Source organism: Periplaneta americana, chromosome 17 (genome assembly GCF_040183065.1).
Source record: "Periplaneta americana isolate PAMFEO1 chromosome 17, P.americana_PAMFEO1_priV1, whole genome shotgun sequence".
Lineage (NCBI taxonomy): Eukaryota > Metazoa > Arthropoda > Insecta > Blattodea > Blattidae > Periplaneta > Periplaneta americana.
In genome coordinates this window covers 107,121,349-107,136,173 of record NC_091133.1, presented here as the reverse complement: position 1 = coordinate 107,136,173, position 14,825 = coordinate 107,121,349, and the positions used below count along the sequence as shown (strand labels likewise).

The window sequence follows — 14,825 nt, the reverse complement described above, 5'->3', positions numbered from 1 at the left end:
GACATGCATAAATACACACAAAAAATTTCATCACAGAATGTTGGATAGTTTTTTAGTTATGTGGGAAACGCATCATCACTGCACAGTGAACTGAATTTTGAAAAAAAAAAAAAAAATGTAAATAATTTTTTTTAAATCGTAAAAATATTTTTTTCTTATAGCAGAAGGACAGTGTTTTACACATACTAATTTTCATTATTGTACAAGATATAGTAATGGTGGAAAAAAATGTTGAATATTTCCAAAATTTTAGTGCTGTAGGCTGTACCTAACCCCTTAAAAGAGAAGATCTAATAATGAAATATATTAAGAACTTCAAATGATTTATTAATAGTCCTACCTTTTGAAAAATTAATCATTTGTAGGAATCACATAGTTCCATCTTGAACTCTGATTGTTAACTGTAGATTGTAAATAATCGTAAACCCATATTTCGAATATGAGATAAGTAGATAACTGTCTGTAATATTACTCCACTGTAATGGAGTATACAATTAATAAAAATAAAAATAAAAAAGAACACATACAAGTACGCATACAAGTATACGATGTGCACAATGCTAACATACAGTGATCGCCAAAAGCTGTGTCGCGACACATGCCCCTGCCTCCAATCAAGCGTAACCATGGCATCATACCCCCACCCTCTGTTTACAGCCTTCACTTCGATATAAGACAAGACATTTATCAGCAGTGGGCGTACACAAGTAATGTTACAAGTGTGTAGGACAATATGGTTCGATGTCTTTTCCAAAACAGATAATATGAGAACTTAATTTTAAGGAGCATGGGAGCAAAAGTATTTCTTTTGTGCAGATAGCAAAAATATGAGATACTTAATTTGTTCTAAAATTTTTAATGAAGTATAAAATAACTATGTACGGTGTCATTATTCTTCTTGAAATAAAGACTACCATGCCCTTACTTGTAATTTGAATATTTTATTAATAAATGAACAATAAAAAGTATCGGCTTCTATGTCTTAATCGGGGTAAAATACTTCGACGTTTTTTTTAAGTGTGTAGTGTAATGTACAGAGACATCATTTTATTTTTACTATTTTTAATATTAACTTGCCTATACCTCTGGATCAACGCCGTTTGCTACCCCATTCCACGACTGGAGTTCGATGATACTGGCGTAATATACAAACAAATCACTTTACTAGGTATAGGAGGGAAGAAAAGTAGTTCATCCATTTACGTAAACTAGGAAATATTGCGCTTTTGAGTTTGATCATTTTTCATTAGGTTTTTGTTTAATTAAAATACAGTACAGTATTAACAATAAGTGTTTTTACTCACGAACTGAGCTATCCATTCAGACGTATTCATTATGCAGTGTACATTATACTGTCTACAGCACATTAGCGTAGAATATAAAGAATGAAATTAATAATTATATATAATAAATTTTCAGTCAAATACACTTTAAAAAAATAAAGAATGAAGTTAAATTGAAAAATAATCATAATATGGATATTTAAACACCTTTTTTAAAATGGTGGCAGTTCATTTCGATACAGGCTTCAGTTCTTTTGTGCATATTATCGCACTATAGACTATTGTACCTAATCCCAATTACCAGTTTCGTTCTTCGTGCTAGTAACTCATGTTCAAATAATTCTGTATACCTACTCTGTAAAAGAGTACCTTACGTACTGCAAATCCAATATTCACTTCTGCCCGATCCGAAAAGATAAAATTACTCAGACATACTATCTACTGTCCGTCCAAGTGGTTATGTCGTAGGGTCGTAGAAAGGGAGGAAATCACGTGACAGTTAATCACTTAACGAGGCCCTTTTATTTAAGTTATTTTAAACAGTTGTATAATATTACGTAGACGTCCAATTCCTAACAGAAATTAATGTTCTGAGGAAGGACAGTCCAGCCACTAGCTGGAGAATAAAACCTGGTGGGGAAACCGGGATATGACGTAGGCAAATGGATGACAGTACCTGTGCGAAAATTATTCAATATTGAAAGCTCTTTCGACACTGGAAAACGCGAACATATTTTTGGAACGTACTGTTTACTATGACCGTAAGGCTACTATGACTGTATATGCGGTCTTGGATCTGTGTGGAGGACGGTTGAACTTCATTAGTTGAAGGGGTGGGAGTGAAGTACATTAAAAAACTCAGGTACAATAAAAATTGAAGTAAAAGTAAAATAATGTCCCTGTACAACTTCGTGACCACCCTGGAACGTATTTCTAATTTCAAATATCTGGTGATGTGAAGTACACGTTCTTTTTATGGTAAATAAGAAAATATACTTTATTTTATTAATAATGCAAAAATAATGAATAGGAAGATGAAAGTTAACACGGAAAAATGTGTGTATAGTTAATAAGTGGAAGAATATTATATTCTTTTTGTTTTTTGGTCACAGTCCGTCTCTGCACTGTTATTCGCTGCATTACCACTCCACCCCTCTTCCTGCTACAGTGGTGTGCGGGTTGCATTTCTATTACGTCACAATTTCGTGATGTTTGGCAACCACTGATTAGTAACAAGATAGCAAAAAAACTATGAGAAAAATGCCTTACTACAGTATTATGAAGAACACAAAAATACTTCAGTTTCCAATCGTTTTTATCACATTCTTCTCTCGCTTATCATGAGAATGATTTCGCCACTAACGCAAACGTAATTGTTTTGAGCGATAAACTGACGCGAATTGAGTACAAGCAGGCCTATGTTAGCTAACTAGAAGTTGCAAGGGTAAAACAAAGACGGAAGGGACAACCCACACTGAGTCACTTTCCTTCGTGTCTGAGTCACATCCATTACGTTTCACAGTATTTTCTTCAATTTTACATTTACTGATTAACTGACTGCTCAATATTCTCTAGGATTTCAACTTCATAATTTGTTTGTACGATATTCACTTACAAAAACGCGACAAGACATGAAAACGAAGGCATGCAGGATTCTTTGGGAAGGCAAATGCCACAAATAAACGCATGGAGCATACTCACCACCGTCTGTGTTGTTGGAGCTCAAATCGTGTCCAGACGCAAGAGGCACCGTCCCCAGGAGTAGAAGCAGCGACCACATGTTGAGCGCTAGTTTACCGGCCGAGGAGGAATAGGACGGTTCTGTCTCCTGCGAGACCTGTCCTCGTGCCTCTGAAACAAGAGGTAGGTCATCACATTTCAGAAAACTCTTTTATGGCACAAATATAGAAAACATCACTCTGAAGTTTCTTAATTCATTCATTCATTTTCTATTTTTTTAATTTATTTCTCTGTTAATTAATTCATTTATTTTTATTATACGTCAAGGATGCCCTTTATCACGTACTCTGTTCAACATCTACTTGGAGGATTTAGCAAATTACTGTTTTCAGAACATGGGAGGAGTGATAGTAGGAGGAAGAAGAATAAAGTACATAAGATTTGCTGATGATATGGCGTTGTTAGCAGAAGAGAAGATGATACTAAGGGATGCTACTATAAATGTTATTGAAAATTGTGCGTTCCCTGGAGTAACAACATAACGTAAGTTACGTCGTTTTGCCGTCTTTAGGATATATGAAATATGAAAAGCCTGAAATTCTATAAGGACAACGGCCTCCTAGAGTAGTGTAGGATGAGCTGAAGATCTACTACAATTGGGGAGCCAGTCCAAGAGAGCTTACACTATACGTCTACAATCGAAACACACAAACTATACAAATTAAACACACATATTATACAAGCTAAACACACATACAAATTATACAAACTAAACACTTAAATTATACAAACTAAACACACACACAAAACTACACAAACTGAACACACATATTATACAAGCTAAACACACATACAAATTATACAAACTAAACACTTAAATACTAAACACACACAAAAAACTACACAAACTGAACACACATATTATACAAGCTAAACACACATACAAATTATACAAACTAAACACTTAAATTATACAAACTAAACACACACACAAAACTACACAAACTGAACACACATATTATACAAGCTAAACACACATACAAATTATACAAACTAAACACTTAAATTATACAAACTAAACACACACACAAAACTACACAAACTGAACACACATATTATACAAGCTAAACACACACAAAAACTACACAAACTGAACACACATATTATACAAGCTAAACACACATATTATACAAGCTAAACACACATACAAATTACACAAACTAAACACATAAATTATACAAACTAAACACACACAAAAAAACTACACAAACTGAACACACGTATTATACAAGCTAAACATACATACAAATTACACAAAATAACACATAAATTATACAAACTAAACACACACAAAAAACTACACAAACTGAACACATATTATACAAGCTAAACACACATACAAATTATACAAACTAAACACATACATTATACAAACTAAACACATAAATTATACAAACTAAACACACACAAAAAACTACACAAACTGAACACACGTATTATACAAGCTAAACACACATACAAATTATACAAACTAAACACACACAAAAAACTACACAAACTGAACACATATTATACAAGCTAAACACACATACAAATTATACAAACTAAACACACAAACTATCCAAACTAAAGACATAAATCATGCCAACTAAACACAAAAAACCATAACTTACAAACTAAAATATAAATTATACCAACACTGAATCTTTAATAACACAACTCCCTCCTGACAAATATTATTTCCTTCCAACAAACACAGAGTCCTTTAGAAAACATCTGGATGTCGTTCTGCGTAGCGCTGTTATACCAGATCTAAAATGTTCGATGCTCTGTATCTCAAATTCAAGATTTGGATTTAAGTTCTTGTTCCAAAGAACGCTTCAATCGCTGGTTTTATCCTTACTGACAAAAATTATGTTTTCATTTCTCTTAGTGATCCACGTCACGACGGAGTACAACATTATGAAGACAATGCAGGGGAAAAAGCAATGCACAATTTTTATTTGTAGACTTCGGGGATCTGTAATTGTGCATAGAAAATATTGACATCAGTATAGGAAGATTCTCAGGAGATGGTTGAACAATTTTAGATAAAGTGGCAATGTGAAACAATGGAGTGGGCTTTCCAGTGCCTCTCAAGAATACACTGACAAGTCCAAACATCATTTACGAGCAGTGCTCAAAAGTAAATTCGTAGAGCTCGTCGCGAATCACTTCAACCGAGGCTAACAATTCATAAAATCTTGCGTAAGTGATTACATCTGAGTGCTTACTAAATGCAGACTGTTAAAGCTTTCCGAGTGCTTACTAAATGCAGACTGTTAATGCTTTACAGCTAAATGAAACCCAACGGCGGCGTTTTGAACTCGCATGCACCATACTTAACTTGATTGAAGTAGGCTTACACCATGATTGCCTCAAGATTGTGGTGTTTCCGGACGGAGCTAGTTTGCACGGATCAGGCCATGTTAAGAGAAATAACATTATAACACAGTTTAGTATATACAGTCACGAAGCTTGGGATGATTTTTTGCATTTCTCGCGATAGTTGCTAGCCGCTTGGAGCACTGTGTGTACGAGGAACAACAGACTGTGCCACTGCCATCGTGATCTAATACAGGCAGACCATAGGACTCTCTTAACCCGATCACGAAGGGCGGCGTTTCAACCATATAAATTAGTTGCAATGCATAAAGAGTAACATATATTTCTCTAAAATGTAGTGTAATTGCATTAATAAAATTTAAAATAATGATTATGAGACAATTCAGACACAATTCACTTGCGAGTTAAGGAGTAATATTATTTTTGGTGTGAAAATTACGTTGTTCGTATGTGTAATACCTCCCTTTATTTCGATTAAATATTGCGAAATACTTGTACATTCATTTATGTACGATTCAATAATTTTCAGTTGCAGAGCACGCATATTTAGATATGTTGAAATTATAGGTTATGTTTACTGTACCAGTACTTCAATATTCGCATTTATACATTATAATTAAGCATAATGTCATGTATGATACCCCACACATTCAATTTGTCTGTATTTGAATACTACAATTGAGTACTGCATTACTGTATTTATCTACTACCTAAGAGACGAAGTAACACAATCGTACGAAGGCCTACACTAATTTCATAGGAGTGGTATGGTAAATTTTCTATCTACAATTCTGGAAGATAGATGTACTATATTAAAATCACAATATAAATTCTTTTTTATTAAATCTCAAAATAGCTTCCATTCTAAACTTAAAATGTTGATGCGAACAGATTATGTTAACATGTAAAATTCTCTTCACATTAAAATAACACAGTTTTGTAATTATTTCTGCAACATATTATGCAGCAAGAAGTAAACGGAACTTATGGACACATTACACTAAATAAAACTTAGCAATGATGCACAATAAAGTTATAATATAATATTTCACTGAGCTCCATACACTGAAATAGAAAACCCGAACGTACATTACGGCCTGATCTAGATCGAAAAGGCATTGACTGTGCCCTATTTCGTATTGTTATGAAAAGTTGTGTAAATTGTGAAATGTTCGTTATCGGTTGTAATAACTGTAACTGGCTAAAATACAATAATTTGAATAATAATAATAATAATAATAATAATAATAATAATAATAATAATAATAATAATAATAATAATAATAATATGGGACAAGGAGACGTTTGTAGTACTATAAATTGTAAGAAAAAGAGGTCAGAGTTACCCTTCTTTCGAAAGATCCAGGAAGGTGAATTTATAAAATATAGGCGAATATATAAACCTTATGTATTTCATTTGTCAATAGAGAAAGGAAGGTGTTAATTTTTTCAAAATAACACAATATCGAAAGATTAATACATTTTATCTTCTGAGATAAAATCTGTGATGAGGCGATAGTAGCGATCCTGGTGGTTAGCAACTATCTATGGATGCATATTTATTATATATTGAGATTCGTGACTGTATATACTAAACTGTGATTATAATATGAGCACAAAAAAGCCTCATAACATTCGTGAGCTTATGCCCGATATCACTAAGGTAAATATTTTATGTGGACTTCTGCATAACCATTTTATAATTCCTTCCGTCTTTGCATAGAAGATCACCATATTAGAGATTTATCTTGATATGCTAAGAGCGTATTTCATATTTCTAGTGGAAGAACTACTTGGTGTTCAGTTCAAAGTGTGTCATGGCTCGCTGTATGCCGTCATATGGCTAGTCGATGAGCCTAGAGAATTCAATCTTCCTACACTTCCGCAGAGGTATATTACCTATGTGTCAGAGAAGTTGCATAGCAAGTACGGCGTTCATTCTGAAGAGTACTTACTTATATGTAAGGTAACGCCGGTAGTGGCAGGAATGTGAACTGTTTGGAAACATGTACTGAGGTGGGATTTTTTCTTACTGTCGAGATATGGGGAGAAGGTTAAGACGATTTCTTACGTATTTGTTGACATTAACTTCGACGGTCACCATGGACACGGAGCATTTGATTTGTATTGTGGAATGTTGCCGTACGCAACCGATGATAACAAATACCCTGCGTACGACTTGCTCGCGCAAAACACAGTTCGAAAGAGGTTATGGTAGAACACAGACTTTACAGACCGCCATCTGTTGCTACGACGTTCAAGTTATACCGTATACATTCTCAAGTTCAGATTAAACGCCTTGATTAATAGGCAACTTCTCTGACATAAAAGCTGAAACTCGCTTCAAATCCCTGACTCACAACAGTGACGTCATCACACACTTTGAAATGAACACCCAGTATAGTTATCGGTAATTTTTAGCAAGAAAGTGTACCCCTTCATTTGGAGCGTATTAGAGTGGTTGACTTGAAATTTCTTGGCAGATGTTTGGATGGCAATGGACCGATCGTCTGGGTCCTATTTCAAAAAAGTAAGGCATAATACAGTAGGTCTACAAGTAATACAGTAGGTCTACAAGTAAACTCACCTGTAATTTATACAAATTATGAGGGGTGTGTTCCACAAAATACGGTGTACAATGCTTTATTACTACAGGGACATCATTTTATTTTCACTTCAATTTTTTTTGTACCTGAGTTTTTTAATGTACTTCACTCCCACCCCTTCTACTAATGAAGTTCAACCGTCCTCCACACGGATCCAAGACCGCATATACAGTCATAGTAGCCTTACGGTCACAGTAAACAGTACGTTCCAAAAATATGTTCGCGTTTTCCAGTGACGAAAGAGCTTTCAATATTGAATCATTTTCGCACAGGTACTGTCGTCCATTTGCCTACGTCGTATCCCGGTTTCCCCCACCAGCTTTTATTCGCCAGCAAGTGGTTGGGCTGACTTAGCTCTTTTCTGAGAACATTAATTTCTGTTAGGAATTGGACGTCTACGTAATATTATACAATTGTTTAAAATAACTTAAATAAAAGGGCCTCGTTAAGTAATTAACTGTCCCGTGATTTCCCCCTTTCTACGACCCAACGACATAACCACTTGGACGGACAGTAGATAGTATGTCTGAGTAATTTTATCTTTTCGGATCGGGCGGAAGTGAAGATTGAATTTACAAGTGCTTAAGGTACTCTTTTATAGAGTAGGTACAGAATTATTTCAACATGACTTACTAGTACGAAGGACGAAACTGGTAATTGGAATTACGTACAATAGTCTATAGTGCGATAATAGGCACATTAGAACTGAAGCATGTATCGAAATGAACGGCCATCATTTAAAAAAAAAAGTGTTTAAATACCCATATCATGATTATTTTTCAATTTAACTTAATTCTCTATATTGTACGCTAATGTGCTGTAGACAGTATAATATACACTGCATAATGAATACGTCCACATGGACAGCTCAGTTCGTGAGTAAAAACACTCATTGTTAATACTGTACTGAATTTTGATTAAACAAAAACCTAATGAAAATGATCAAACTCAAAATCGCGATATTTCCTAGTTTACGTAAATGGATGAACTACTTTTCTTCCCTCTTATACCTAGTAAGAGTGATTTGTTTGTACATTACGCCAGTATCATCGAACTCCAGTCGTGGAAGGGGGTTAGCAAACGGCGTTGGTCTAAAGGTATAGCCAGGTTAATATTAAAAATGTTAGTAAAAATAAAATGATGTCCCTGTACTTACAAATTACAAGTGAAATTACCACTGTTCTGTCCCATGAAAGTATTAGTTTATATATTTACAATTGTACAATTTTCTCTACCAATAAGAGTTTTTTAAAACTAATGGTCGGTACTTAACTGTTTATCATTTACTTTTTTGTGTGAAATAACAGAAAATAATCAAGTTTTTATACAGAAATCTAAATTTTTATTCAGTTGAAAATAGAATCCCTACTTATGAAACAATATATAGTATAGTGTAAATTAATGTGAACAGGATTTCCTTTCAAGAGACTTTTCACTTTACACGGTTTTTAACACTGCAAATAACCTTATTTATTCCTCCAAATTAGTACTCCGCGCGACACAATTCCAGCAGATCAGAGTTTCGCTACCCATGCCACACAAACTAGACAAGCGGCAGAGTTCGGAAGGAGGTGGGGGGGGGGGAAATCATCTTGTAGCCAACGCAACACACGCATCGCTTTGGCAACCAACATCCATCTGCTCCTGAGGCGAGATTCCATAGCCAGAAAATGTGGGATATTCTCGCAATGCCAATTATGCGTATTTGCCTCTGTGAACACCCAGTTCTTAAGCAAAAAAAAAAAAAAAGTTTACATTAAACAAATACATTAAAATAATTTTACTTTAATGTATTCTTAACCTTCATATTTAAATACTTACTTGAAAATCTCTATTTAATATTATTTGAAAGATTTCCTAATCTATATATATATATATATATATATATATATATATATATATATATATATATATATAATTTGAACTGGTAATGGGAATTACGGGAAAACGGCTATAGGGATTTTAATGAATGACCCGTCATTTTGAAGCTTGGCATCCAAGGATTTTCAGAAAAATAGCAACTTTCAGTGAAGCGTTAGTTTTCCTACACAATTTTCCTATTTTCCAAAATCCATCTTTCGTCAGTTTTGAGTATTTCAGTATAAAACAAAAGACACACTACAATATACAATAGGCTATTACACGAAGGCCATGATCTGCAGGATTACTGACATATTTAGAGCTCAAATTCAATTGGTTATTAAAAACTTCAAGACTTGCTAAAAATAATTTACAGGTCTGATTCTGCGGTGTGTAATTTTCTGAGTACAGCTGCAAAACTTGAGGTGGTTTGATGACATTATTACCATTAGAAATGAAATATTATTATAGTTAATGCCATGATGTGACTATTTTTCATTAATTATACATATTAATGCTATATTGATGATATGAAAGTGAAACGTTTTGGGGTTATGTAAGTAAGTACATGTAGCGAATATCTTAAATTAGATCTTCATTTATATAATTTACTGATTGGTGGCTCCTATAGTATAACTACAAAACTTACGTAAGATAATAATATTGTTATTAAAAATCAAATATTTTTATAGTTATTAATCAAGTGGGGTTGGGTCTTTTTCATATACTTAATGGCAGTGTGGTGTAGATATTTATATGCGTCATTCTCTTCAGTATTGGCTCGAGAGAGCGCAAAAATTACAGTTTCTAAGGAAAGACCAAAATGTATTACTTACTGATAAAATAAGAAGCCTACAAAATTATGTAGTCTCCCGATCATTTCAGCAAGATCTCTTATCAGGATAAAATGATTTCACCCTCTACATTTCAAGCTCTACATCCAGCAGCTATACCAAGATGCTATGTTTATTGTTCGAAAGCATACCTGACATTTTTTTAACTTTCACCTAAAATAGCATGAAAAATCCACTGATCGTCCTGACATTGTTATTTGCGTTGAAATTCAAAACCTAAAGGTGGATAGGTTGAAGAAAAAGTATTTGTCATAAAAAAAACATTCTGAGGGAGTATGTTTCATTATTACGGAAGCAAATAACTTTCAAAATGTCTGATAGGCCTATTCTTCGTTGAAAATAAATGAGAAAAATTTTTATTTGAGCGTCTAATAAGCTTAGTTACCAGCATTTGCTGCACAAGCCACTAGTATATTATAAATTCATAATAGTACTTCCTATACAGAAACAAATAATTTGTGAATTAAGTTACAGTAGAAATCATTCTTGGATTTCTGCCAAGAGATTTAAAAAGAATTCCTTTACCATCTTGAAATATTATAGAAGAAAATATAAACATTTCAGTGCCTCAAACAGCATAAAAAATATTTATATAGCTAGCATTAAACTTTAGAAACAAGTTTTGAAATGTCTTAATAAAGCAAAACAACCCTGTTTACCAGGTTTATTCTAACAGTATGTACTCGTACTGCATATTAAAATAATAAGATACCTACTGTATATCTTATAACTACGGCTTGTCCATGAACACTCGGTGCGTCAAAACCTGTCTGTGTGGGCTATTACAAAGCACATGAACAAATGAAGTACAGTAACACCAACAAGACTTTTCCTAATATAGTACTTTGTTTACAATTTTCATCTCCAAAATAAGTATATTAGTGATGCCCCTCCAAATACAAAATTCTCTTTGAATTAATATCAAGTTAGCACCTATTTCCATAGCCCTACCCTACGCAAATAATTAGATTTAGTGGCAGCTGCAGATGTCTCAATCCTATTACTAGCATTAGTACCTACTTTTATTTACTAAATGAGCATTGTTCATCTGTTTTCAACAGCTTGTATACTATGTGGTGCTAATACATACTAATGGTCTTGGTTATGGTTTTTGAACTAGCAGCTAGGTGGCTATTTTTGAGATACGAAAAGGTTTACCATGCAGTATGCCGCGAAAGAACTACAAGACACGGTATTTCACTGCCTGAAAAGCCAGTTCCTTCTCCTTCTTGGTGTCCTGGAGATATATATATATATATATATATATATATATAATAAGGTGTTTCAGACCACCCGTATCAGCCTTTTTTCTCGAAAACTATATGATACTGGTTGTTCTTACAAACTTTTTTGATAACCAAAACCTATGTAAATAATAATCGATTGTTGGTAGTACCATTTCCCGTGCTATTCAAACAGACTTGAATAACATTTATAACTGGGCGTTAAAGCATAGGATGAAAATAAATGGTTCTAAAAGTAAATCTATAACATTTTGTAAAACCCGAGAGGAAACTAGTCTTAATTACGAATTCAGTGGTGTTGTAATTCCGCAAGAACAATGTTGTAAATACCTAGGAGTGTATTTAAACTCCAAACTTTCTTGGGGAGAGCATGTTGATAATGTTACGGGTAAAGCATGGAGGGCACTTCACTTTATTATGAGAATCTTGAGAAAGGCTAGCCCCAAATCGAGGGAAATAGCATATCTAACGTTAGTGCGACCGTTAATGGAATACGGAAATACGTGTTGGGATCCCTATAGAATATATATCAGATAAATTCCTTAGAAAGAATCCAGTATAGGGCAGCTAAATTTGTTAAAGGTAAAAGAGAAGATGGAAACGATACAATAAAAGAACTTAAATGGGAAACTTTGGAAAACAGACGTAGGAAAACTAGAATAACATCATTGTATAGAGCACATCTAGGTCAGAAAGCATGGGTAGACATAACGGCTCGGTTAGAAAAGCCAACGTACTATGGTAGGAACGATCATGATTTTAAAATCAAATGTAGGAAACAGAAAACGGATGTATGTAAATTCTCATTTTTAAATAGAACTATAAATGATTGGAATGACCTACCTGCAGCGGTCTTTGAGGGCTGTCCTTTCTTAAGGAGATTCAAGAATAATTTTAAAAGTTGTGTATAAACTGAAAATTAAAATTAAGGTGACATTCAACATTTAATTTTTTAAGGTGACATGTATTTATCTAGCCTGACGAGTTTACTTCCTTGGTTTGAATTGTAAATTATTTTAAAATAGCGTGTAAGAGGGCCTTAGACTAGAAATGTTTAGTTTAAATGTAGTTCTGTTTATAAGTATGCATAAGGATGCAATTATTTGACTTATTTGAACTGCTGTATCAGTGAAGCGAGGTGAGTCAGTGAAGTTATGGTTTTACAGTGCAGTGAACAGTTCCGATCAGTGATAATTTATAGCGTCAATGAAATGTGTTCTATAGTGTCAGTGAAATGTGTGCTAAAGTGTCAGTGAAATGCGTCATAGTGCCACTAAAGGGAATGAGATGAGAGTAAAGTGAAAGACTATTGAAACTTATGTAGGACCTATACATAATTATTTAGGTTGTGTTGTAAAATTAGGTATTTTATTTTATGTTTTATTATTATTGTGTTAAATTGTATTGTGTATAAAATTGTATATGTGTTGTAAATTGTATTGTGTATTGTAGATTTTATTGTGTATTGCTTATCATTTTATTGTGTATTGTTAATATTGTATATACCACTGCCACCGGGTGCTTGGCCACTTGCAGTGTAAATAAATACATACATACAACAAACCAGAAGTCGACCTGGTTGGCGAGTTGGTATAGCGCTGGCCTTCTATGCCCAAGGTTGCGGGTTCGATCCTGGGCCAGATCGATGGCATTTAAGTGTGCTTAAATGCGACAGGCTCATGTCAGTAGATTTACTGGTATGTAAAAGAACTCCTGCGGGACAAAATTCCGGCACATCCGGCGACGCTGATATAACCTCTGCAGTTGCGAGCGTCGTTAAATAAAACATAACATTTAACATTTTAAACAAACCAGAAGTAGGGATACCTGTGGTTAACTTCGAAATTTAAAATGAGAAGGTACCATTGGAAACTATTCTTAAAAAGAAACAACTTTTACTGAAACTTTTTTTGCAACTTTTATTGTTTACTCACAAAGCAACAAGAAATGGTATCTTTTGAGAAATGTTGTACGTTGTTTATGTACGAACACTCTTCATAGTAAGTGTTCAAAATGTCCGCCACCCTGTGCTAAACAATGTTCTGATCTCCTCCTGACATCCGTGATTGCACGGAGAACTTCAGCACAGCTGAGAGACCCACAGGCTTCTCTAATCCTTTGTTTCATGTCTTCTATAGTTGTTGGACGCACCTGGTAGACCATGTCTTTAATTCTTCCTAAGAAGAAGTATGTAATTTGGAGCATCTGACATCATCTTCTGACCCGAACTTTTCTCCCGTTCACCATTCCTTCCAGTGCATCCTTTAGTAGGGAGTTTCTGCTTAGCCAGTCACCCAAACAATTATTTTTCCTCTTCTTTATCAGTTTCAGCATTATTCTTTCTACATTCACTCTTTCCAACACAACTTCATTTCTTATTCTGCCTGTCCATTTCACATGCTCTATTATTCTCCATATTTACATTTCAAAAGCTTCTAGTCGTTCCTATTCACTTCGTCTTAATGTACATGTTTCTGCTCCATACAGTGCCACACTCCACACAAAACATTTCACTAATCTCTTTCTCGGTTCCTTTTCCAGAGGTCCGCAGAAGATGTTCCTTTTTCTATTAAAAGCTTTCTTTGACACTATTATCCTCCTTTTTGACTTCTTCATAAAATAAAATTTGTTTCGTTTTCTTTCTTTCTTCTTTTTGTAAATCAACATTGACAAATTAGTTACACCAAGTCACTATTGCGCTACGATGATATTCAACAGAAAAGCATGTAGGCATACGAATGTTTTATTCCATAGTAGTAATATATTCTTTCACTCCCATGTGGAGCATAGAGCCTCCGTGAGAACCTTCCAACGGACACGATTTGCTGCCGTAGCCTTCACTTCTCTCCAGACTTTCCCACCTCTTCGTTAACCGTTCTTCTCCGTGTCCCTCTTGATCGCCCCACCTTCCTA

At 34.3% G+C, this 14,825-nt stretch overlaps 1 protein-coding gene across 2 annotated transcripts in view; it reads right to left on the bottom strand.

The window, feature by feature from the left end:
* Window positions 1-14,825, bottom strand: part of LOC138693240 (insulin-like peptide receptor) — a 147,724-nt gene that overhangs the window by 108,746 nt on the left and 24,153 nt on the right. For both annotated transcript variants that reach the window (XM_069817055.1, XM_069817054.1), the window contains exon 2: window positions 2,985-3,134. In XM_069817055.1, the coding sequence (XP_069673156.1) occupies window positions 2,985-3,134 (150 nt within the window). The remainder of the gene's footprint in view (window positions 1-2,984; window positions 3,135-14,825) is intronic.